The sequence below is a fragment of the Phaethon lepturus genome, unplaced genomic scaffold (assembly GCF_000687285.1).
Source record: "Phaethon lepturus isolate BGI_N335 unplaced genomic scaffold, ASM68728v1 scaffold35459, whole genome shotgun sequence".
Taxonomy (NCBI): Eukaryota; Metazoa; Chordata; class Aves; order Phaethontiformes; family Phaethontidae; genus Phaethon; species Phaethon lepturus.
Genome location: NW_010566203.1, coordinates 1 through 23895, shown reverse-complemented (window position 1 = coordinate 23895; position 23895 = coordinate 1). Strand labels below are relative to the sequence as shown.

The following is a 23895-nucleotide window of genomic DNA, read 5'->3' as shown; positions in this document are numbered from 1 at the left end:
AATGGATTGTTGAGTTTCTTTAGATACTGAAAACCTACACACACACCCCAAACAAGCTGACACAACTCCAGTTTTTAAGTTCTCAGACTTCTAGCTACCTAAACCGTGTGCAATTTAATCAGTACAGGTCACTTAAATCATTTCAATAACAGGATGTGATGATAAAAACAAAAATTAAAAAAAGAGGTTTCTAAATGTATTTCAGGATGTTACTGCTACTTTTTGTCTGATGATGACGTTTTCAGTGATCATGAAGACCTCATTGAATCTGCTTTTTTTCACAGATACATAGTCTTAGGAAGAAGTCACAAATCTAACTGTTTTCTCTTTCTGCCTTTTTAAAATAACTGCTCTCCGTGTAGAATCCCCCTGACACCTTTCAGAGGCTGGCTTTAAACTTGGGTGGGCCTGGGTCTGGTGCATACACCTTAGCTTCACTATTAGCAAACAGGATGAAGTAACAGGATACAGTAATCAATATAAGGATACATTAAAGTAGTCACAAATAATATCATTGTTCTGTATATTTGCATCAGTGAAATAACGAACACCTAGTTCAGGGAAATATAAACCACCCAATTTCAGTATGTGCATGTAATTTGAAATGTCTGAAAAAAGCAGTTTTATTTTAATCATTAATAATTTGTCCTTTATTTTAGGAAGAAAAACAGATACATTGTGAAGTACTAGATAAAGAAATTAATGCAGTGAAACTTGAGTGCAGTGTTGGTTATTTATATGTAGATCAAAAATCAAAGGTAAGCTATGTATGAAGCTCCTAACTTTAAAAACACCCTAAATATGTTATGAGGATTTTCAGGGGGAAAAACCCTTTGTTTTTCAGAATCTTCCTTTCATTCCCAGCTAACATCTTTTATGATGTTGGTATCTGAATCCTTCTGCTACTTTTAAAACTAGTTGCTTACACACTCTCCGGAATAATTCATTAAGGTACAACATTGCTTGTGTTATGCGTCAACTGCTTGTGCTTGGCTTCCGAGACAAGTGAGCTGACTAAGGCTATGAACAAATGTGTTAGGTCAATAGAAAGGGAGTAGGAGACACAAAAAGCAAGTATTTTCTTAGTTCTGAATTTTTTGGAAGCAGGAAATTCTAAATGAGTTTAATAAAATATTTTTATTTAAACTATGTTAAGACATACTGTCATCTGATATAAAGAAAATTTTATTTGTTCTACAGCTGGATTTTAGTTTCCTCTTGGATGCAAGCTCATTTACCAGAGCAGAAGATGACCTCAACATCATCATTAACGCTACCTGGTAAAGTCTAATAAAAATTGCTCGATGAAAAATATTATTAGCTTTGGAAAACAGAACAGGAAACAGTGGAAAGACTTAGCAAAGCACAACTGCAAGAAAGCACGTTGGTTGCAAATCTGTAGAGAAAGGGTAATTACAAAAAACCCCCATATAATAGATATTTAAATACTGAGCAGGTTTCTGCCTGTATAAAATGGTCTTTTTTTTTACTACCTGACATGTTGTTGTCAATTAAATATTTTTTTTTAATAAGCAGAAGGGTCTGTTTAGTATTTGTTTATAGAAATAATGCATAGCATATGACGCTGCATACGGTACTCATTTTTCTCTCATTGTGTTTTTATAGTAAAAATGAAGATGGAAACATGTTGCTGGATAACACGCTAACTTTAGCTGTACCTCTAAAATATGAGATTGAGCTAAATGCTCATGGGTAAGTCAGCTGTTGCTATGCCTGCACATCCACAGAACTGTTGTCTTGTTACTATTTTAAATTTGCAAAGGTTTTAAGCAGAAGTGTGATGTAGCTGAAGAATCTTGGGAATGAGACGGCACAGCTATCCTGGGGTCTGACCCACACACTTCTAAGATTTTGTTCCCACTACTGTGAGATGAGACCAATGATACCTGTATAGTGCCTCAAACTTGCCTCTTAACAGACAAATATTTTTTAAGAACAGGAATATTTTTTATAGAACCGGGTATTTAATAAGAGCACAGCAGATCCGCACATTCCTTGCTTAACATTGACCATGTTCTGGGTTTGTTGTGGGACATTCATGGAGCATAAGTTTTGGATGAGGATTTATGATGTTTTCTGATTCATCTGCCTTTTTAAAAGCAAAGAGTACCAAGGTAGAGGACTTCTACTCAGTGTTCCTAGATTTACTTAAACACAACGTCGGGTATTAGAACCAATCTTACTGGAGATAGCATGGAGCAAAAAGTTTTCCTAACGATGCATAGCAATTCTATTAATGAACAACTTCTAAACCATTGTAGATTTGTATCACCAGCTTCGTTTGTTTATGGAACAGATGAGAAAGATTCACCAGTTACGTGTATGAAGGAGAGTATCAACTTCACTTTCCACGTAAGACTTTTTTCCTTGTAAACATGTTACCCTTGTTTTGAAGATTAATGCTTAGATTTCCGGTGTATCTAGTGACGGTCTGCAGAGTCACTGAGGGAACTTTTTAAAGAGTACAGGGGCATGGCTGAGCGACTTTTGTACATTAGTGATGGGAAGTGGCTGTTAATCTCTCTTTGAACACTTCCACTGAATGGTCAGAGAAAAAATACTTAGCACAGCAGGATTGAAAGTGGTAGAGCAGTTCTTACTTGCCCCTTCTCCCATCAAGAAACACTTTAAAAGGAATTATCGTATAGTAAGCAAAAGGAACCAGGAGCTTCTTACAAGAGGATGTATAGGTATCAGATTTGTCTCCAATGGATTAAAAGCAGGAGTTAGACATTAATCTCCCCTAGTTCCTTTTGCACATTCTCCCGGAAGGCAGTCTGTATGACCTCAGGGTAGTCATTGCAGATTAGCACTACTTACTCACTGGGTTCAAAGAAGTGAAGGGTTCAGTAAGCCTGTAGAATGAATTAAGCAAAATGTTACAACCCCTAGCAGAATCCACTACCATGACTGAAAGCTTTAAAAGTATAACATTCTTTCCCACAAGGTTATCAGTGCAGGACCAAGCATGGCTCCAAATACAAACTTAGAGATAATGATACCTAATGCTTTTCCACCCAATGACTTCAAATTATTCAACACATTGGATATCAAGGTAAGCACAGGTTACTTACTATAGTTTTACTAGCTATATGAACTCCATGAAAAAGAGAAGCAGAGCATAGCAAAATGAGGTACTAAGTATGTGTTCAATTTGCTAGCTGTGGTGAAGCAGAATGAACAAGAATGGGATGGTCTTCAGCCCCATGTGTTTTAGAATTCTGGAAGTAAAATTTACATTCCTTTTGAGCTTCTTGCCTTTCAGAAATCTGTATTCTGGTTATTATCCAATGTTAAATTCTAACAGTGATGATGTTATTTTTATTTCCAGACAACAGCTGGACAGTGCTCTTATAATAGATATCCCAGAAACTGTAGTGCAGCAGAAAAAAATGAAAACATATTGAAGGATATTGTCACTTTCTTTTCAAAGCCTGCTAAGAGACAAATGGTAAGGTCTGTCTGTTGGCATCCGTGGGAAATAAATGACTGTATGAATGAGCCTTAAGACAACGGTATATCTTATGTAATGAGGTCTTCCAAGGATTTGTGGTGGGACCAGTGATAAGTTCAGTGTAGTCATAAGTGACTTTACTGACAGAGGTGAGAACTGAGATGAGAAAGCTGATTAATGACATGTCACTGCAGTCAGCAGTCACCTACGAAGAACTGCTAAAGGGTTACGTAACTGAATGAGTGGGCAAACTGAATAGCAGATGAAATTCAGTGACAAATAAAAAATGCATGTGGGAAAAACAGTCTTAATTTTAATTACATGAAGTATGCAGATCAAATATTCATTGCCTCTTCCACATCAAAAAAGTGCCATCAAATGTAAATGTAGTGTCACATTTCTGAGGGCTTGTTCTCATAGAAATCTGTCCCCTGCAACTTGTGTTTGCTAAAGTAAATTTTGTTTAATACTTCCATCTTAAAAGAAGCTGGACATTTTAAAATACGTTAATTTGGGACTTTAAGTTTAAAGCATGTTACAAGGAACATCAATGATTGAGAGACAGCCTGCACTGGAGTATGAAATCAGAACTTGGGCATTGCAGTCTTGGACAAAGAATATAATCATGTACAGGTTTTTTTCTCTTCTCCAAAGCTGAGTGAAATGGTGCTAGCTGTCAGTGTACAAGCGTAAGGATCAATCAGTTATACTGTATATCATCTAGTCATTGTCATTTATCACTCTTGATAAAAGCTAATTTGAAATAACCCTTAAAAAGAAAAACAAACAAATTATGACAACTGTTATTTTTCAGTCTAAAAAAAATTGGATTTTTAAAAACAACTACGTGTTGTCTTCTACCTTGACTTTTCAAGAACAAACATGGATCTTTTTGTTTTACTCTGTTCCTGAATGTCTTTAATACTGATGATAAATTGATAAACTTAAGTTTTAACCTTTCCCTCTCTTCTAACAGTACTGCATGAAAAATGACAGCCTTTGCTTACAAATATATTGCAAGCTTGGAAACATGGAAAGTGGAAAAGAAGTAACTGTTCAGTTGCATCTGGAGGCTACTCCTTCACTTTTAGAAATGGTAACACATGAATTTTTCATACTTGAGGGGAATACATCAAGACCTATTCTCGGTATTGATATATTTTTGCAAACAGTATGATTAAATCCAAATCTTTTAGGTGTTAACCTATTTTATGTTGTGTTTTCAGTGCTAAGACTCAAGGTGACACATGAAAAATGAAAACCACTGAAAAATATGTATTTTAGATTATCACTTTATTTTATACTATGTATTGCTTTGCCTATTTTAGCTGGGTTATGGAGGATTGGGATTTAATTTCAATTCATAATTGTACTTTTCGAAGAAAAGCAGCATGGATGTGGTCTTAAGTAAAATCCAACTGGGCTTTATTCCAGCTTCTGGTACTAATTTGTTTTGTGATCAGAAAAGGCACCATTGTGTGTTTGTGTGAGATTCTGTTTCTGTGAGCAGCTGCGTTACCATTTTTGTTGGGTAGGAATTAATGTGTTGAAGTTATTTTTTTAAAAGATAGGATTTAATTTTTTTTTTTTTTAATCAGGATGATGCATCAGCATTGAAGTTTGAAGTAAGAGCAATGGCCTCACCAGAAAAAAATGCAAAAGTTATTGAGCTACACAAGGATAAGCAAGTTGCATATGTAAGAATTCTCTTTATCACAAATTCATTAACTTGTTAAAAGTAGAAAAACCAACAGCAACTGAAATTGTGGAATTCTATACATATCTATATGCAGGCAATGAATAGAGGGTTAATTACTTAAGAATGTAATAATTTTTCCTAGTTTGTTTTAGTGCCTCTTAGGGAAAAAAAAAATCAGTTAGCACTAAACTTATTTTCTGCTTTCCAGGTCTATTTGGAAGGAGTGCACCACCAAAAGCCAAAATACCATGTTACTGTGCTAATTATTGGAATAGGCTTAATAGTTGGTGTTACCTTATTTTTGCTTCTTTCATTTATATTATGGAAGGTAAGTTTTCAGTATTTCTCGGTTGTTCTCAAGTCAGGAACTCACAGTGTTGGTGCGTCTCTGGATCTGTTAATGCAGGCTAAAGGATAAATAATATTTTACGATCTGTCCTTTCTAAAGAAACATAATTTCTTCTGTAACTTGTGTTCTTTCAAAATACGTCTCCATTTTCCTTCATTTTATCTTCTGTGTATTCTACATCATCTTTTGTTCAACACCAAAAACCCCTTCCCATGTTTTATATGCCATCTCATGTTTGCAAATGATTTATACAATTTAATGATATCAGATGGTGCTCCACATTTAATGTCGCTTTGACACACGATGACTAATAGTCTAGAACATAGCTTCCTGCCAGAATGAAATGTTTCAGATTTTAAACTGCAACATAAACGCTAAAAAAAAATCTTGTGCAGAAGTGAAAACAGAAAACTATGAAAGATTCAGCTTCTCTGACAAGCAATTAGGAGATTGTTAACTTCTTTACCTACGTGCAGACTTTCTCCATCCATTGTTTTTCCCAGGGAAGTGTAGAAAAGACAGACATTTAACAAGAAAGTTTTATTACGATTTCACATTTTAAGAAGTACTGGATTCTGTGGACTGTTACAGTTCACAAGCCCCCACGTCCTTACTCCTTGCAGGAGAGTATTAGCCTCCCAAAAAGTAAAGAAAAAGCAAACTCGCTTTTTTGATTGAGTAACACTTGATTACTTGGTATGACAAAGCAATGCAAATACCATTGTTCATAAACACCATATATATGCTTTTTATTTTAGTTCATCTTTTATGGTTTAGATTTGATAACAGATTCCAAAATTATGTATTTCAGATTGGCTTTTTCAAAAGGCAATACAAACCAGTCCCTCAAGACAAGAACAGAAGAGACAGCTGGAGTTTTACAAGTGGGAACAAAGATGACTAAGATGGCAAATAAACGCTTGATTTTAGAAGGAAGGATTTTAAGATTCAGGTGAATTCACAGGAGAAACATCAGTGACAAGAAAACTGGTCTTGAGCTCACTTGCTTTTACAAAATACACTTTATTTCCTTGAACTGTATGGAGGACTACACCTTAGAGTACTGTTCTTTTTCCAATATGAAAAAGGTAAAACCGTTTGTTTTGAAGTCTCACAGTAGTATTTGAAATGCCATATATATATCTCCGGTTTCAAACAGACAGAAGAACACTAAAGATAAACAGAGGAATTACTTACCAGAAAGAAGAACTTCTAGGAAGTAATAATGTTTGGCCAGTCCTGGAAAATAAGATGTCAAACACATTAGCATGAGTTGAGTTATTTTATTAATTTTCAAGGTTCAATAATCTTTTGATTAGACATTCAAGAAGAACTCCTCCCTCATCTTGCTTTGGCAGTTTTACAAGGGTAAGTTAGCTTAAACCAATAGAAGGACCGTAAGTAGAGTGCACGGATGTAGAAAACAGCTGTAGGAAGCTCTCTTGGGCTTCTGAATGCAGCCTCGTAAGCTTTGACTTCACAGGCACAGCCCCAACACTGCAGAGACTTAGACACCCAGGGAAGCCAGAACCAGGAAGGTCAAAGGCAGATTGAGAGCAGGGAATTCTGTGGGGCAGCCTGGAGATGCAGCACAGAATCCTCTCTCAGCTATAGAAAGAGTAAGGTGCTGGAGACCATCATTTGTAGCCATCTTTAACATGGTACTTGCAAGCAAGACAGGATTAGTTGTTTCATCCTTTCTCAGATATTGCTGCCATGATGTTTTGGACTTCTCCAATTAAATATTTCTATGTGGGGTTTTTTAAAGCAAGTATTTATTTTTATTTATTTGAAGATTTTTCTATAGTACTTAGCGTAGTAGTATTTTAGTACTGGCATTCTTCCAGGACCTGAAAGAAAAAAAGGCTTCACATGATGATAAAACAGAGAAACACATACCCAAAAGACTCCAAATGCCAACCTTACTGGGCCAAATTTTATCTTTAGATGCGCCACCTGAAAGTACTTAAGGAGGTCATTTGGAGAGCTAGCCTGCGTTCTTGTGAAGGTGTCAGGGAAATACCATCCTCAGAAGCCACTCAGCAGAAAGGCAAATGACTGAATAGAAACATGGTTCAAACCACTGCTCTGCTACTACAGGAAGTTTCTTCAGCTAGATAAGTTTGCACTGCCACCTAGCTTTGATGAAATAGTACAATCCAGGGGAAAAAAACCCGACTTTGCTCCCCAGTACAACTGGAGAATGTACAACTTCTTCAATAACTTAATTATTAGTTATGCAATACGGCCTTTCTTGCTATGCCTTTGATGTCTTTCTGAGCTGCAAGGAGAAATGAATGTAACATGTACACACACTTGGAAGCAGCACCATCATCCAGGACTCATGATGCCTGAGACTCAAAAGCAATACCCAGTGCCTTCAGCAAGCACTTTCGCTAATGGAGTGTTTGGTGCCATAAAAGCTACATTGTCCACAGATCCTAAAGGTATTTGGGACCATTTTGTAATTTTCTTTCACTTCATTTGATGCCAAAGATGTAGATCACTAAACTAAATTTTCTCTCTCAAATCTTCTGCAGTGTAAGGACAAATGAATGTGTATCTATTTTTAAAAAAATCAAAATAAAGTATGTGAAAAATCAAATATTTTCCTGCAAGTCTATGAAAACATACACAAAATGCTTATCTTCCAAAGGGCTTTAGTGAATTTTTGCACTTGAACTAAAATATCTTTGAACAGAAATCAGTTTGATGCTACAGCATATTGTGAAAAATATACCTCGAATACTGGAAGAAGCATTGACATGCTTCTTTTTACTAAAGTGAAACTAGAGCATTTTATGTATCTTTGAAACTGTTTACATAAGTCAGTACATGTGACTTAGTACAGTTCCAAGTCAGTTGCCTTGGAAATTGTATACTTCCTATTTAGATTTTATCATCAACACTGCCCATTCTTAGGGTATGAAGTGAAGTTCAGTTAGCTTTTATAAACCAGAGTGACAAAAAATGAATATACAATGTCCTGATGGTGGCAGGGTTATAAAGTATTGCTCTATTTCATTTTATTAAAAAGAACCCAAGTAAGTTAAGCACATGAATGCTGTTTCTCCTGCAAGTTAAATTATTTTGTTACATTTTCAGTTATGTAATGAAAACAAATCTAAATGTAGCTGGAATCTCCCTCTTAGACAACTTTAGGAAGTTTAGTTTGAATTGTCTTAACAGGTTAAAAATAGTTGATGCGATATAGTATCAATGATAGTAGTTTAACTGGAGACTACTCACCGTGACTGAGACAATGGGTATAAACTGAAATGAGAAGTTCCAACTGGAGCTGGGGAAAACATTCTCCTCATGAGGACAGCCAGGCATCGAACGAGGGGTGCAGAGAGGTGGTGATGACTCCATCCTTGGAGGTCTCAAGGCTGGACTGGATGAAGCTCTGAGCAGGAGGTTGGGCTAGAGCCCTGCCAGGGCCCCGTCCAGCCCAAAGGATGCTGTGACCATGACCACGCTCTGCAGCTGCTAACTCCCATGCAAAGGGCGGAACCAGGTCTACGATTCCTATAATAATGAATTGCCTACAAAGCAGGCATTTCATGATCTATGAATTTGGCCTTTACTACTGGCCAGGTTTCTCTGCAGAAATGGCATGAGATTTCCAACAAGTTAACAGCTTGTTCTTAGGAGACAAATAATCATCTGCTGTACTACTTTGTCTTATGTATTTATCACAGGTAAGAATTTTTCAAAAGTAGTATTTGAAATCAAATAAAATATAGTGGCTGTAGATCCCACGTAAAGGCTTAGGCCTTTGATTTAACAAAATCTTGAAGGACTGGATTTCACATTATACTCAACTGCTTCCTGAAGAAAGAACGTGAAGCAAGTCATTCTAGTCACCAGACCATGCAGCTTTCATACCATTATTCATCATCCTGCCGGCAGACAAACTTGTTGGTCTGCCCCTTTGCATCAGCTCAGAGAAAGCTAATTTCCATAAAGAATATAGTCTTACTTTATTATCATCTCAAATAATTGTATTAAATATTTAATAAGTTACAAAAAGACCAAATTAATACATTTTTATAACTTCCTTATAGGGCACAAACATAATTTGAAGTCAACTCTAAGTTATTTACCATAACTTTATTCTCAGCAGCAACAACAAAAACTGCTGAATATTGTTCTAGGCTCAAGAAGGTATTTTAAAATACTTATTTTGTACAAAGAGTAGTCTTTAAAATACATTTCAACAAAGAAAAGCCATATAAGACGGCAACAGATTGTTTTGTATTACTGTTTGACTAGAAACAATTTGAAAGCAAATACATTAAGGCAACATTAAAAATCATACTTTGCTACCATTCTCCAGCATGAGGTAGTACCCATACCTCCACTCACCAGCTCTATTTGAACTGAGTTACCTGACAACATGGATAGCGGCAGCAGACTTAGAAGTATCTCATACTGTGTTTATTGCAAAAGCTAGAGTAAGTAAGTTTTAAAGAAAAAAATTCTTCTATTTGATGGTCACTTCTCAAACCCCAAATTTATAAGAGACCAATGTAACTGGTTTTCATTTTTTCTTGTTAAGCCTAACAGTTTTCTTTACAGTTCAATACAACCTGATAAAACTATATGACGATGAAAACTTAAACCCAGAAATATTACAAACACCCCAGTTAAGCTTCTGTTACAACAACTGAATTCAGTGAGTGACAGACAGGGACCTTGGAAAGCTGTGTGTAGAGGTGAGAAAAGGGTTCTTTGCTGCAGAACTTGCAGTGTGTCCCTTCTATATGCAATTGCAGGTTGCTTGGGAAGCCTCCAGGTCCTCAGTGTTCACGCCATAGAGATTAATAAGTTGAGGATGCACCCTGTGAAGTGAGGAAGTCAAACTTTATCAATTTCATTAACTCTTACAATAACTGTGCCACTTTCTGGGGATGTGGCGGCGAGAACAAATACGTATGAACTGCTATATGGAATAAAATTGGGTGAGTTACATTTTGACAATTCCTAGAACGTCATCTTTAGAAGTATATATCCTATAACATGATCTGCCTTTTCTTTTAGACACTAGACTTTTACTCTGAGCTGTGTGCCTTCAACTAATCCTGTGTGCATTGCAGAGAAAGAGGCACCGCCCATTTAATTCCACTGATAATCCTCCTATTTCCCTATGTATTCATAGTCTCTTTCTTGGATCCTAGATATGGAGACTATTCTCAAGCAGCACTAAGATTCACACAACTGAAGAACTATGTGTTTTTATTAACCTTACACACACTGCTTTCCAAGCAGGAATCCTTATCCCAAAAGGAGCTCCTCCCAGGAGTCAAAGACCTTTATACACATCTATTCAGAAGGGTAAAGTAACAGGCAGAAAGAAGGTAAGTGGAGCTGGAAGCACCAGAAAGGAAAGACAATATGGGTCATAACAAACCTTTCCAAAGATGGGCACAAGGCAACAGGGCAGAGGCCCAAACCACAGCAAAAGGGCCAGGCCTGCAGTGCACAACAGTACTATTCTTACAGCATTTACAACACCCAGTTCTGGTGTCATCTGTATTATATAGAGATGCAATACATTTAAGATCGCAGTACTGATCTGTTACAGGTATACAGTCCATGAACATAATACTTAGCCTTACCGAACATGAACTTCTGATGCTTCTTCCATTAAGTCTCCGTCTATATTCCAAGGGTAATTTCCTTCTGCAGCAGCAGCATTCAAATACGTATTTTCTTTGGCATCAAGCCCACTTTTAAGTGTTGGTTGTACTTTTACTTCTTGAACTGTGTAGGTCTCAACAAAGGGAAAATTGAACTAAACCAAACACAGATATATATTAAGATGAAAGATATAAGTGGTAGCTTAGCAACAAACTGGATTACTTGAAATTAAAAAGCTTGCTTTTTTTATTCTTAAGTAAATGGGAACACTTAACTCAAGCTTTGACCATGTGAGGTATTATATATTCCAGCTAGCATTTATAGATTAACATGCTATTTTTATCCTAAATAGTGCCTCAGAAAAAATGGTAGTGTTCCATTTGCATTCCCATATCAGACTTGCTCAATCTACAGGTAAGGTGGTATATTTTGCACACGCCAAAATGGCACATGCTTTCAGGATATGTGAAAGGCCAAGTGCATTTTTTCCTGTGCTCTGTTCATCCTTACCAGTAATCCTGTCCTAAAGGAGGCTCGTTAGACTTCTAGTAAACGGTCACCTTAAGTTCAAAGGAGGGTCCATATCTTGTCTAATTTCTAACTACAAAGGCAGAGAGAAAAGCCTTCCTCCAAAAGCGTAACTGGAAAACATAAAGTATTTCCTAAATGCAACTATTAGTGCTGTCACACGGAATTGTCATCCACCTCGCCCCCAAACTCTCTGACTGTGGACAAATTCAAACCTAAACCTTCTTGTAAAAGTGATTTCACATAATCCTGAAACATCTGAATGAGAACCAGTGTGCTTAGGCCGTGCATCGGGTATTCAGGATGGCAATAAGGCACTGTGTGTGTATGCTTCATTTTTCGCTTCAAAGACAGAATAATGGCCACAATTTTGAAATGCAATTCTGCAAACATTCACAACTAGATGGAACGCATACCTGCTAAAACTCAATGGTCATAATCCAATGCTACCAGCATAACATGCAGTGATCTGCTGAAATTATGGACTATTTCTGACAGAGTTGCATGATGCCCCCCTCCCAGTCTGCATTCTTGATCTGTGTACTACACAAAATTTAAACACAGCATGCATTTCCTTTATTGTGGGGAAAGGGCTTTACACCCATAAACCTATGGTACAACACAAATACAATTTAAACCACAACAGATGGGCTGAAATAGGCTAATCGGTATTAGTCTAGTGATTTAAAAAAAAAAAAAAATCAGATAAAAAGGGGGCTAATGTATTCTGACAAGAAGCTAAGTCTCCTTATGAGGATGCTAACATTAACTCTTTCAGCACGTCTACCTTCATGATTAACTGTTCTTTTTATAATCACCAGAAAGAAATTAACAGTACCTGATTTTTTATGCTGGCATATCTTTTCAGATGTTTTATAAACTCTGTTCGAGAAGTATCTTGTACAACAATAAGAGCCATGCTTCCATTATTCAACCTGAAAAGCAGACCAATTTAGTTCCCCCCCCCCAATTCATTAATTTGGAAGTTTAACATGCTTTTCAATAGTCTAGATTAAAAAAAAAAAAGTACATTAATAGAATAGTCCAATGTTTTTTTAAATCTTTTGCCATCCACCCCCAACTCCGTAGATCAATATAAACTATGCAATTGAGGTTACTTAGCATCGATATAACATACACTGTAATAATAAAATTGTGCTCCCTTATCGATACCCATAATTTATTGAACATAAAACACATAATTTTTTTAAATGTTTTCTGATTAACAGATGGTTTTTAAACATTGGGGATCACAAATTTATCTTTTCGCTTTTCTCTCCAGCAAAGATTAATGATTAACATAAATGTTGTGAGGCAGAGCTTTGCCAAGAAGCCATTCCCATGATGCATGCAAGCACATCCCCGTCATATAACCCAGTGCAGATGGGTTCATTCACCTCCTCTCTTAGCACTCATGCTGCCCTAGCAAAGGTCCTGATCTTCAACTATGCCACTGTTCAAACTCTCTTAGCAGTTCTCAGTACAGTTCTCTTTACACATTTCACAAAGCACATAAAAGTTAAAAACTGAGGGAATTTTGTACAAGATGAAACAGTCATATTAATGAAGATGAGACCCTACAGTGCAGATACTGAATGGTCCTAAGTATCTAGTCGCCACTGATATTTTAGCATCTTTGAGAATTTGTGTCAGACAATGAGCTAGTATCAATTCACAGATTCCTTAATGCAACTGTACCTCGTTGCAGAAGCTAACATCCTGAATCTCAATGCAATCATGCCTAAGTCCCATTTAAGTTATAGAGACAAATCAATGTTCAACAAGAGTATCCGATGAACGTGACAATCGCTGCTGAGTTTGTATTCTATATAGAGCTGATGTATTTTGTATCTTCTGAATATATATGCATTCATATATATGTACTTATTTATTCAGCATGTATACTTGGAAAACAGGTTAAGAATGTTTAAAAAAAAAAAATTACTTGAGGCCTACCACCACAGATTTCTCCCCACTCATAGATCTCTGGCTACTGAACAACTACATCAGGAATGTTCTCAGACTATGATACAGCACAATCTAGGAAGATAATTTTTACATAACCATTAAAGAAGTCAGCTGGCATAGCATTACTTTGCTGATTTGGAAAACAGTAAGGGTGAAATTGAAACAGTTGCCTCCTTATCATATTTGCTGCAATAAAAGGGCACAGCAGGCTACTGGGCAATGCATTCGGCACTGTGGCCTTTTATCTTCAGAGATGGCTAATAATTCTCATTAATTCTCTTGGAAGTCCAATCCGCAGCAAAGCACACCACCTATGCTGTGAGAAACAAATGTCCCACATGGCTCACACAGCACAGACAGTTGAAGGTATCTTGACATGTTTCTGCAAATTTGGACTAGTATAACTAGAGCTACAGGCAGCAGTCAAAGCTATCATTCCACTTCAAATGGCTTCACGTGGCAAAAACATCATGGGCAAAATAAGACAGAGTGAAGAAACCTAGCTCAGTTTATCTGATGCTTCCATAAAGAGTCTTGAGTCTCTAAAAATTAGTGCAACATTTAGGTTTCCTGTGTTAAAAAGCCTTAAAGTCAAGATGCTATTCACAATGAGAAACAAAGCACCTGTCTGAAGGGTCTACTCTTCCTACTCTACTAGCTGACTGCCCTCCTAAGATTATTTTTTAAAAAGAGAGGGGGAAAAAAAGGGTGTTCTTACATGAAGGGGTAGGGGGATGCACTGAACAACTACGCTGTGGGAGAAACAGGCTCATTCAAACCTGCAATAATTGCATGGAGTTGTCACAAAATGCTCTGCCACTGCGAAACAGGTGCCAGGACAGATGGAAAGAGAAAGCAAGACTAATTTCTTCAGTTCTTGTCCGAATTTTTCTACAGACTGGTATATAACACACTAAATGCCGAACAGAGTAAGCTGTAAGAGGGGACAGCATCAGGGCATTGTCCTGAGGTATATGAGGCATAGCAGGACCCCTGTAGCAAAGAAAACTTCTCAATAAAGAGTTTCATCAAAAACATTTGTTTCTACATTGTTTCCAAGAAGTCACATTCTACCAGATCAGACAGTAGTTTTGACTAAAAATACCCGATCGATTCTTAGGCACATCTGTTTTCACCTAATGACGATGAAATGAAACAAAACAGACTCATTCCATAAACGTTCCCGAGTGGTGGGGGTTTTTTACAGATATACACACAGACAGGCACACGATTTTCTGCATTCTTTTTTGAGAGAGCATGTTGTATTTCACATACAACTACAAAGTTTGTATTTGCTATTCTGCTTATTTTTCAACTGGATACATCAAGTACAAATATTTATCAGCTGATAACTGTTTTGATCACCACAAAGTGATCTTACATGTTCTTGACAGTAAACTAAAAGTCAACAACCAGATTACATATTTATTTGTTTCCCAAAACCCTACATGTAGAAGCTACATTTTCCCAAGTTGGTGGGGGGGGCGGGTAGGAAAAAAGAAAGATAGAAGAAAAGTGTGAATTTCAGTTCTTAACAGGAGAAAGATTCATACTTCATTTTTGCTGGCTATAAAACAGGAGGGGCACCTTTATATTTGAAAAAAATAAAATAAAATCCAAGAATGAAGTTTCTACATACAGCCAAATCCTATGACAGATGACTGCTCCATGACTACCTACTTAAGTCAGACTTGCCAACTAATTTAATCACAGCAATTATCCACTCATTATTCTAGTTAGACTACTTGACCTTATTTGCCTGATCCAAAAACTGATTACAATTCCTGGGATTATCAAGTCTGCTGCAGTACATGCTCCCTCCCCCATTCCAGAGGGTCTAGACTACCTAAACACAGGCTCATATTCTCGGAAAAGCCAAGGTCTTAAGGTAAGATGTCAGAATTTATAGACATGACTAATTCTCTAAACCCCTACTGACCTCGTATTAGGTGCCAAGCCTCTTGGTGCCATTGAACACAGACAAGGGATTGCCATAATGCTCACATTCAGGAAGTGACCCTGAATTTTGTGCCATTGATCCTTGCTACCTAAATATAACAGAGCAAATCTATATTACTCTGGTTTAACCAGCCACAGTTCACTTTTAAACAATCACAAAAGCAAAAACTCACCCTTTTTTTTAATGTTCTCTTTCTTCTTTCTAAAACAGTGGAAACATGTAGGTAAAATAATTTAAAGCCATTTAGCACAGTGAAACAACATCTACTTTAGGAAAAAAATAAGTCTCAATGGAAAAATGGATTAATGGAACTGAACAAACCAGTAATACTGAGTGGAAGACTGCTTTGTAACAAATCCTCTATAGGGAACATTTTATAAAGTGTTCAAGTTTGCAGTTGTCAAAATAAATATCTTTTTTTAAAGATTGTTTTACCTGATGATCAAATTTGAACAAAATTAAGACTCTGTACAAATCTATCTTCAAAGACACATATTTTTGTAGCTTTGGAGTTGTTTAACTCAATTTTACTTACCCGTCATTCTCATGAGAGTCTTCCTGTGGAATTTGTAGAGGTAGAAATGATAATTCACATTCCTCTGGCCTAGAAAAGTAGTGATACTTACTATCATGTAAACCAATATTCTGACTGCTAGACAGACTTTTATCTAAATTAAGATGATTTTAAGGAAATGCTGGATATACAGAATTTATCTCCTCTTTAACTTGTAAGAGGGATATACATCACATCTGAGTTAAATCTGTCTGCAATTAAGAAGTCAAGATAGCTACTGTTGTCTGTATTTTTATCACATTAATTATTGCATTTTCCTCATAATACTAGAATACCAGAAAAATATAACTAGAAAATACATAACAGAATACTAGAACAATATAACAGCTCATGGCATACTTGAGATCTGCCAGTGTTTTGATAAAAGCAAAATCCTTCCGCTGGTTGGAGGGCATCCAACGGTACTTTTCAGCCAAAGCTAGAGTCCTTGCACCAAAACCAAACATAGCTGAGAACCCAAACCGCAAAAGCTTGCTTGGAGTACTGAAAGTACAGACATCTACTGGTTGAATATGTCCTGAAATTTCAAAGATAAAGATCAGAAATTACAAATAATATCTGTATTTCAAACAGAATATAGCTTACCATTTCTTTTTCACCTAATTTAGCTGTAGAAAAAAACTCCAGAGTCTCCTCTCTTTAAGAAGTCAAGTATTACTAATGGAAACCAGAATCAATCTAGATATAATTAAGACTCTATAATATAAAGTAGTCATTTCAGAGAACAACGTTCAGACATTATGGCAAAAATTCAGCTACTTCATTAGGCTGCAAAGGCTCTGACTCCTAATTCTCTTCAAATTTTCAACAATTAATATCAAAGAAAATGTAATATTGCTACATAAATATTTGCAACCATTTCATGAAATATTTGTAATGACTGAACATGGTAGTGGAAGAGATATGGGAGCTCTTAAAGATATGTTACAAATGTATTTATGTTTACAGTTATAGAATTTAGACGTCTAATTCTGTTCAAGATAGGGTATATAATTTTTTTCTGTAATAGAACCTGGGTGCTTTCCATTAGATTGCGTGTCTCCGATTTTAAAAAGACAGATTTCGCCTGTACAGGCTTGTGTATTACTGTATTACTATGTAAGAAATAGAGTAAAGGCTCTTCCACTGCTGACTGCAAGGTCTAGGAAATAGATATTCACGATGGACCTTCCCCATTACTCTTCTTTTTAATTAAAAAAAGAAAATATCCTAAAGAAAAATTGCTTTGAGAGCAAATACTTAGTTGAGCAATGCTGATACTCTTACCTCATAAGACCTGAAAATAAGGTTTGCACTAGCAACCTGGATTTTTCTTTTAGCATAATTACATTATCACATTCAAAAACCTATTTATTGTGCAGACCAAATGGCAACTGATACACTTTTTTCTACTAATAAAGCTTTCTTATGGAAATTGCTAGTATTTAACAGAAATGCACATGGAGCTAAAAAGATGAATGATACTTTCTGAGAAATATGACAATACTTTCCTGAAAAGTCCAATCCTAACCACTTCAAGCTGAAATATTGTATATTTTCCTATTGTCTTCACCAGGTACATTAAATTAAAATAATCAAGTGATTATGCAACCAATCATTGCATAACATCACACACAGATTAATGTTATTCACACAATCAAGTCTGGAAAAGGTTACTTTTTGAATTAAAAGACCATCAGTAGCAGGGCATGAATGCCAAAACCAGACATTATTCCGTGGCAGATTTTAGTTACCAGAAGATGAGGTCCACAACCTTTGCTACTAAACTATACTTGAAGAATCATAACCTTTCCAGTACACTATAAATCAGGATAAAATCAATTGGGTTAACAGTGATATAGCATAATGGTACGCCTTTACTAAAACACTGGTTATGGCAAAATTCTAAATGCTGCTTCATTATTTAAAATCTGATAACATATGTAAAAATATTTACCCATTACAATGTGCAATGCTGCAGTCACTGCATGCTTAATACCATAGAGAGTGTGGGCCAAAATATTAGTAGTACCTGTAAAAGCAAACACAAACTGTTGTAAAAATAAGAGAGATACAGAATGGCAAGAAAAAATATATACAGCATTTTTTGAATTAAGAAACTGAGACATTTACTGCATTTTCAAAAAAAGAAAGCCTCCCCACAAATTACTGTGTCTTGGTAACAGCAGAAATGCTGAATACTACAAGTTAAAACCATTAAAACTTCCAGAGGTCTATAAAATCCCCTCTGCAAATTCATTCATAAAGTGCCATAAAAACCAACGGTTGTGGTAGGGCAGGAAGCTCTACAACAATTGCCCCCCTTTCCCCCCTTTTTTTTTTTTTAAACAATCACCCTAAAAGTACTGTGCTGAGGAACTGTACTAGAAGGCAGAGTATCTAATAATATATATTTGGGGAATATTTTTAGGTTGGAAAAATAATATAATACCCAGCCAGTGTAAAACTGTGTGTTTCCCAGACAAAATCCTACTAGATCTAGTCTAAGCTGCTGTGCCTCTTGCAGGCTACATTTTAGATTCTTAGAAGCAGTAGTGAATAAAATTAATTACTGCACATCAGCTTTATATATGAAAACGCATTAGCGACTGAAAACCAGCAAGAACATAGAATTTGACACGTCTGACAAATTGTTGACTTGCATTCAGTGCATTAAAATTGACCCATCTAACTCCTCTTTGTCATTGCCTGGACATTGTCAGACCAGTTGTACTACTAGCCACTGGATAGAAGAGATTAATTCTTTTGAAACAAGGGAATGAGTAGTAAATCAGCTGGTAAATAGAAAAAAAGGTCAAGAACTAGCAATGTGAGCATGGAGTTGGAAGAGAGAGTGGAAAACTAGCTATCAGTTTGTAAAAGAAAACAGCATGGTTCTAGAGACCCATGTTTGGTGGTGACTGATATGTCAAGTCACTTTACCTGTGTAAGAAACATGGATATACATGTAAATTTTGCCCTTCTGCTTTAATGTATAGGACATTGTGTATCTGTGTATCAGCTGACTTTTAAACAGCAGTTTATTTTAAAAATCCTGAACAAGGAATGGTTGCATCTCTTCTAAATGGGTATACTTTTAACAGAATTCCAAGTTGATTCTTCTCATTGATCACATCTCTGGCATTTCTTAGCCAAGCAGCAGGGCCATAGGATTCACTTCTGCAAAAACAAAGAACCAGGGCCTGCCACCAAGCAGGCAGAATATTAAGCTTCTTTATATCACCGATTAAGGGACGAATAATTCAATAACAGATTAAAATAACAAAAATTACAAAAGAACAGTTGAGAACCTAACATTCCATAAAGGAGTGAGTTCAGTTAGGTTTTCAAATCATTTTCTTGTTGCTTGAATTATTTAATATGTTACAGCAACAATAGACAATTCTGGATGCTAAATCTGCCTTAAGTTTTTTGGAAGCATTTAAAGTTGTCTTTCAAAAGTGAGGGAGAGAAGAGAGGAAAGGAAAAGACTATCACATTTCAAACAAGTGGTACTCAATATTTAAATAAGCACTTAAAAGCATCGTGTACCAGACTGAATTACATTCATCCCAAAATTCCGCAAGCTTTGATGTCACGTTAGTAGTAGAAAAAAAAAAAAACCCAACAACTACATTTGGAAAGACTGATTTACATAGATACAAAACTATAAAGGCATCTTGTCATCCGTACTCAGGAGTATATGCTTCAATTTTTTTCAATAATTTCTCTGAAGAAGAACTTGTAAAATAACTGGGAATTGTATCTCAGTGTCTCACAGAGCACCTGTTATATTCTTAGAGCACCTTAGTCTCTGAAATTAATTCAGAATACTCAAAACCTCATGGGAAGCCTTCATAACATCAGAGAGGAGCTCTGAGTAAAGCTCTTAGGGTTCCTAGTATGTGAAGAAAGTAAGTGAGGTACATCTATTAAGATAACAGATACAAAACATTCTTTGAAGTTTATATCTCCGGCATTACATGGAAGAAATCTGGTTATGTACAGTTTTATTCTTTGAAAAATTAAAAAAAAAAAAGTAATTTCATTCACATATTTCTCAGAATTTTATAGGTGACTATACTATTAATTTCTTGCTCCTTTTTGTAAAAAAGGTAATGTTTAAATAAAACCAGCAAATTGGGATTATGAAGTACTTTGAAAGAAGAATAAACTGACAACTTCAAAAGCTCAATGCAAGTCCGCTTTTTTCTCGCAAAAGAAAGTCTCTCTAGATACACTAACAGGAAGTCCAGTTTATTAAGAATATTACAATTTCAATCATTTATATCCAATAACTATATCCAACAACTCAACTAAAAATAATTTGAACTTTCCTATGTACAATACACATAAAAAAGGGCAAAAATGTAGCTCTGTATATCATTTACTATGCAAAATACTGAGTTTTTCAATTCAGTGAACATAAAATACAGTTCTATAAGAAAAAATCAGAGACAAAAAAATTAGGTTTGTCCTACAAAGCAATTCTTCACAGAATAATACAAGTATATGCCCAACACCATTTCATGTTTGAATTACTTATGACTTACCCTCTAGATTCAACTGATTCTGCTTAGCCAGTGAAGCTAGCTAAAGAAGTAGCTCAAAAATACTCAAATATTTCCTTCAATCAAATTTTACCAACTCTTATCAACTTTTATGGGAACCTCTCCAAAACAAAGGAAATCCCACACACAAAGAGCAGATCATTACAAGTCATGCAAATGATGTTTGTTTCCTGTAAATTGACAACAGGGAAGTTGGTATTCTGAAAAAAATATTTTTCTTTATCACTAAAGATCAAGCTAATAAAACAGCACAACGCAGAATACACTTTTAAGATCAGGCTTGGTATGTCTTAAAACTGGGATTCCTCATTTAAGTCATTTATCAATACAGATGGCAGCAAGATCACAAATGACCACAGCTGAAGTCAATACCAATCTTCATACTGACTTTAAGGAGAGTTAAATCTCATTCTTACTAAACAAGATAAGCACAAGTAATTCCATCCTTCTCTTAAATCTGTGGAGCTCATTAACATTTGCAGAAGTCAACAAGGCAAAACCCCATCCTTTCATGACTCCTGGGAAACTAAAACAAGTTCTGCCTGTGTTCAAAAACATAAGTAACGCATCCACCCTTCCACAAGTTGAAGATCTAGAACGTGCACAGTTTTGCAGTAGCAAGTACCATCTCCTTCTCTAAACCAACTTTTACTACATGCCTAACAACATTTTGATCCCAGTAATGACTGGATAATGTGTCTCATTACCCAGGTCCTATACAAGCAGGATGCCACACAAAAGAAAAAGCTTATAAACAGAACCAAAACAATAGTTATCATACAAAAAATATTAGAATATAAGCTTTGCTGATGTGAGTGGTGATTCAGTAATAGTGGTTTTAATGCCATTATTCATATTCATATTCATATATATTATTCATCTCCCCTCTGTAAGCTCGGAATATTATTTACCAATAACAAGATGGTTCCCCTGAACACTATCATATTACTTCAGAGACTAGTAGCCTTCTTCGATGCTCATGTGTGGGCTTGCACCCCTCACAGATTAATAAGTCACATTTTCAGATCTCACTCCAACTACTCAATTTACTGTAAAAAGGTTTTATCCATACAACTCCATGACAGCATCTCTGTCACCAACATTTTTTTTAAAACAGAAACAAAGAGGATTTTATTATTCAAAAAATATAATTCTGTTCAAAATATTAATCCGTTTTCCTGACATTACAACCAACTTCCTACAACCTCCTCCTTACGAAACGTGCAAAAGCATCAATGTAAGGACAAAGTATCTGCAGGTCATGTAAAGCATGACTGATGAAGGTACCAAATAGAAGCTGTAGAGAAAAAAATTGTCCTTGGAAGTGCAAGCACTTCTGCAGTACAATTAACTTAATTAACCAGACAACATGAATATTCATAAGGCTGTTAATGTCTCCCCCATCCAAACAGATAAATGTGATGTAATGACTTCCTAGTCAAGCATAGCTAAAATTCTGATGAAAACTGCACCAACATTTTGGTTCTTTGCCTGAAATATCACAGAAATTAACAGTCCCTCAGTAATATTTTATTTTCTGAATTAATTGGAAATCATTGATTTATTTAAATGAACCATTTAGGACCAAAAGGTTCCCAGTCATCAGATATAGATTGTCTCTTACTCTGTAGCAACTGGAGAGCTTTTTTAATGTCCTTCCAGTTCTCCCTCCCCTTTCTCCCATTCCCCCTCCTCTTTCTCCCATTCCCCCTCCGTACAGTTCCTCGGCAGTAGTTCCCATAGCAACAAACTCTCTTGCTAATGGCCAGCAGTACAACTGCAGGCTTCCCCACATCTCATCCATTTCATTTGGACCAGAATGAGGCAGCGCAGTAGCGTATTTGAGTAAAAACACACTCCCCTCTGGACTTTTCTCTTCAGGAGGTAAACTGTTTCAAGAGCAGCTCCCTCCCATCAAGTTGGCTGAGACTTCAAAATGCTCTCTTAGCTACTTATTATAGAGGTTAAAACCAGATTTTAAGCCACTCAAATAATGCTATCCTGCAACACAGTTTCTGTTTTTACTCCGCTGGAGAATCCTAATAATTTGGTACAATGGATTTCTGAGGGTGAAAAAAGAGAATTAATTGACCATTGAGTTCCATCTTCTTCATATACACAAGTGTCATACTTTTGTTTCCTAAACTGACTACTTCTTGGACTATCAGTAATATGGAGAAAAAATAAGCTATAGACAATTTTTAAGAACCTATTAAGGAGTTTCTCACACTACCATTCTACAAATTGTTCTCATCCTCTTTTAAACAAAGTCTATGGCATTCTGTGTAACAAGATGTACAGCATTCTTTCAGGTTTACAAATCCTTTTTGATCATGACGTATTTGTCTTAAACTGAAGAGAGTAAGCACTAATAATGATGAGGCACAGTGACCTAAGCGCAGTCAAGCAGCATGGAGTCAAGTACTGGAGAGATTCCGTCTCAACACCATCAAGATATTCACAGCAACTGAACCGATAAGCGATATTCCAGCTGCTGTACTAGAATTCATTGGCTTCATGTCTTCGAGATTACTGTATCTTTTACCAATACTTTTCCAAGTTTTTTTAACTTGTAAAAAGCTAGTGTAATCTTGCGTTTTTACAAGCAACTAGTCCCTGTCTTAATGCAGCTTTTAGAAGTGCAAAGCAAGTCAGAGCGCTTAAAACCTGCTTGCTCGGTTCAGAAGCAACTTGCTCCTTTTTTTGTAAAAAATTGAAAACAACAATTTGCTGTTCACCTATCAACAGGAATTTTTTCCTTACTAATTAAAAACCTCCGGGAAATTACATCAAGTAGTCACATCAACATCCACACCAGAGGGTAGTGTCCATGCAGAAATACCCCCTCCTCTTTTAAAGATAAGTGATTTGTGTACCAGTGCAGAATCAGCCCTGCCTGTACTAATTCTAGCTAAGCCTCGTGGCCTGGCCCAAGCTATACTCCAAGAAGGGCAAACACAAAAACTGGGAGGAGAAAGGACACCACCACCCCCCAAAAAAAAAACCCAACCAACCAACCAAGCAACACACCCCACACCACAAGACACAAGTACAAGTTAATAAAGGAGCGAGAGGATTTTTCAAGAGAGATACATACATTTCCAGTTCTGTAAAGGAAAGAGAAAGCAGTTTGTGTGCACAGTTTTATA

General features: G+C 36.2%; 2 protein-coding genes across 2 annotated transcripts in view; one reads left to right on the top strand and one right to left on the bottom strand.

Annotated features, from left to right (window-relative positions):
* The window catches only part of ITGA4 (integrin, alpha 4 (antigen CD49D, alpha 4 subunit of VLA-4 receptor)), a 29782-nt gene extending 23355 nt beyond the window's left edge, over positions 1-6427 (top strand). The window contains exons 18-27 of the mRNA XM_010295414.1: positions 660-758; positions 1201-1280; positions 1627-1713; positions 2283-2373; positions 2969-3076; positions 3353-3472; positions 4452-4571; positions 5074-5172; positions 5383-5502; positions 6335-6427. Coding sequence (XP_010293716.1) covers positions 660-758; positions 1201-1280; positions 1627-1713; positions 2283-2373; positions 2969-3076; positions 3353-3472; positions 4452-4571; positions 5074-5172; positions 5383-5502; positions 6335-6427 — 1017 coding nt within the window. The remainder of the gene's footprint in view (positions 1-659; positions 759-1200; positions 1281-1626; positions 1714-2282; positions 2374-2968; positions 3077-3352; positions 3473-4451; positions 4572-5073; positions 5173-5382; positions 5503-6334) is intronic.
* A 3728-nt stretch (positions 6428-10155) lies between these two features.
* Positions 10156-23265, bottom strand: LOC104627275 (ceramide kinase-like protein). Its single transcript, XM_010295413.1, has 9 exons — positions 23172-23265; positions 18133-18207; positions 16536-16713; positions 16158-16226; positions 15795-15823; positions 15602-15710; positions 12533-12629; positions 11145-11320; positions 10156-10367 (listed from the first exon to the last, which is right to left on the bottom strand). Exons 1-9 carry the CDS (start codon positions 23263-23265, stop codon positions 10286-10288), a joined length of 909 nt encoding a protein of 302 aa, XP_010293715.1. The 3' UTR covers positions 10156-10285.
* Positions 23266-23895: the final 630 nt, after the last annotated feature.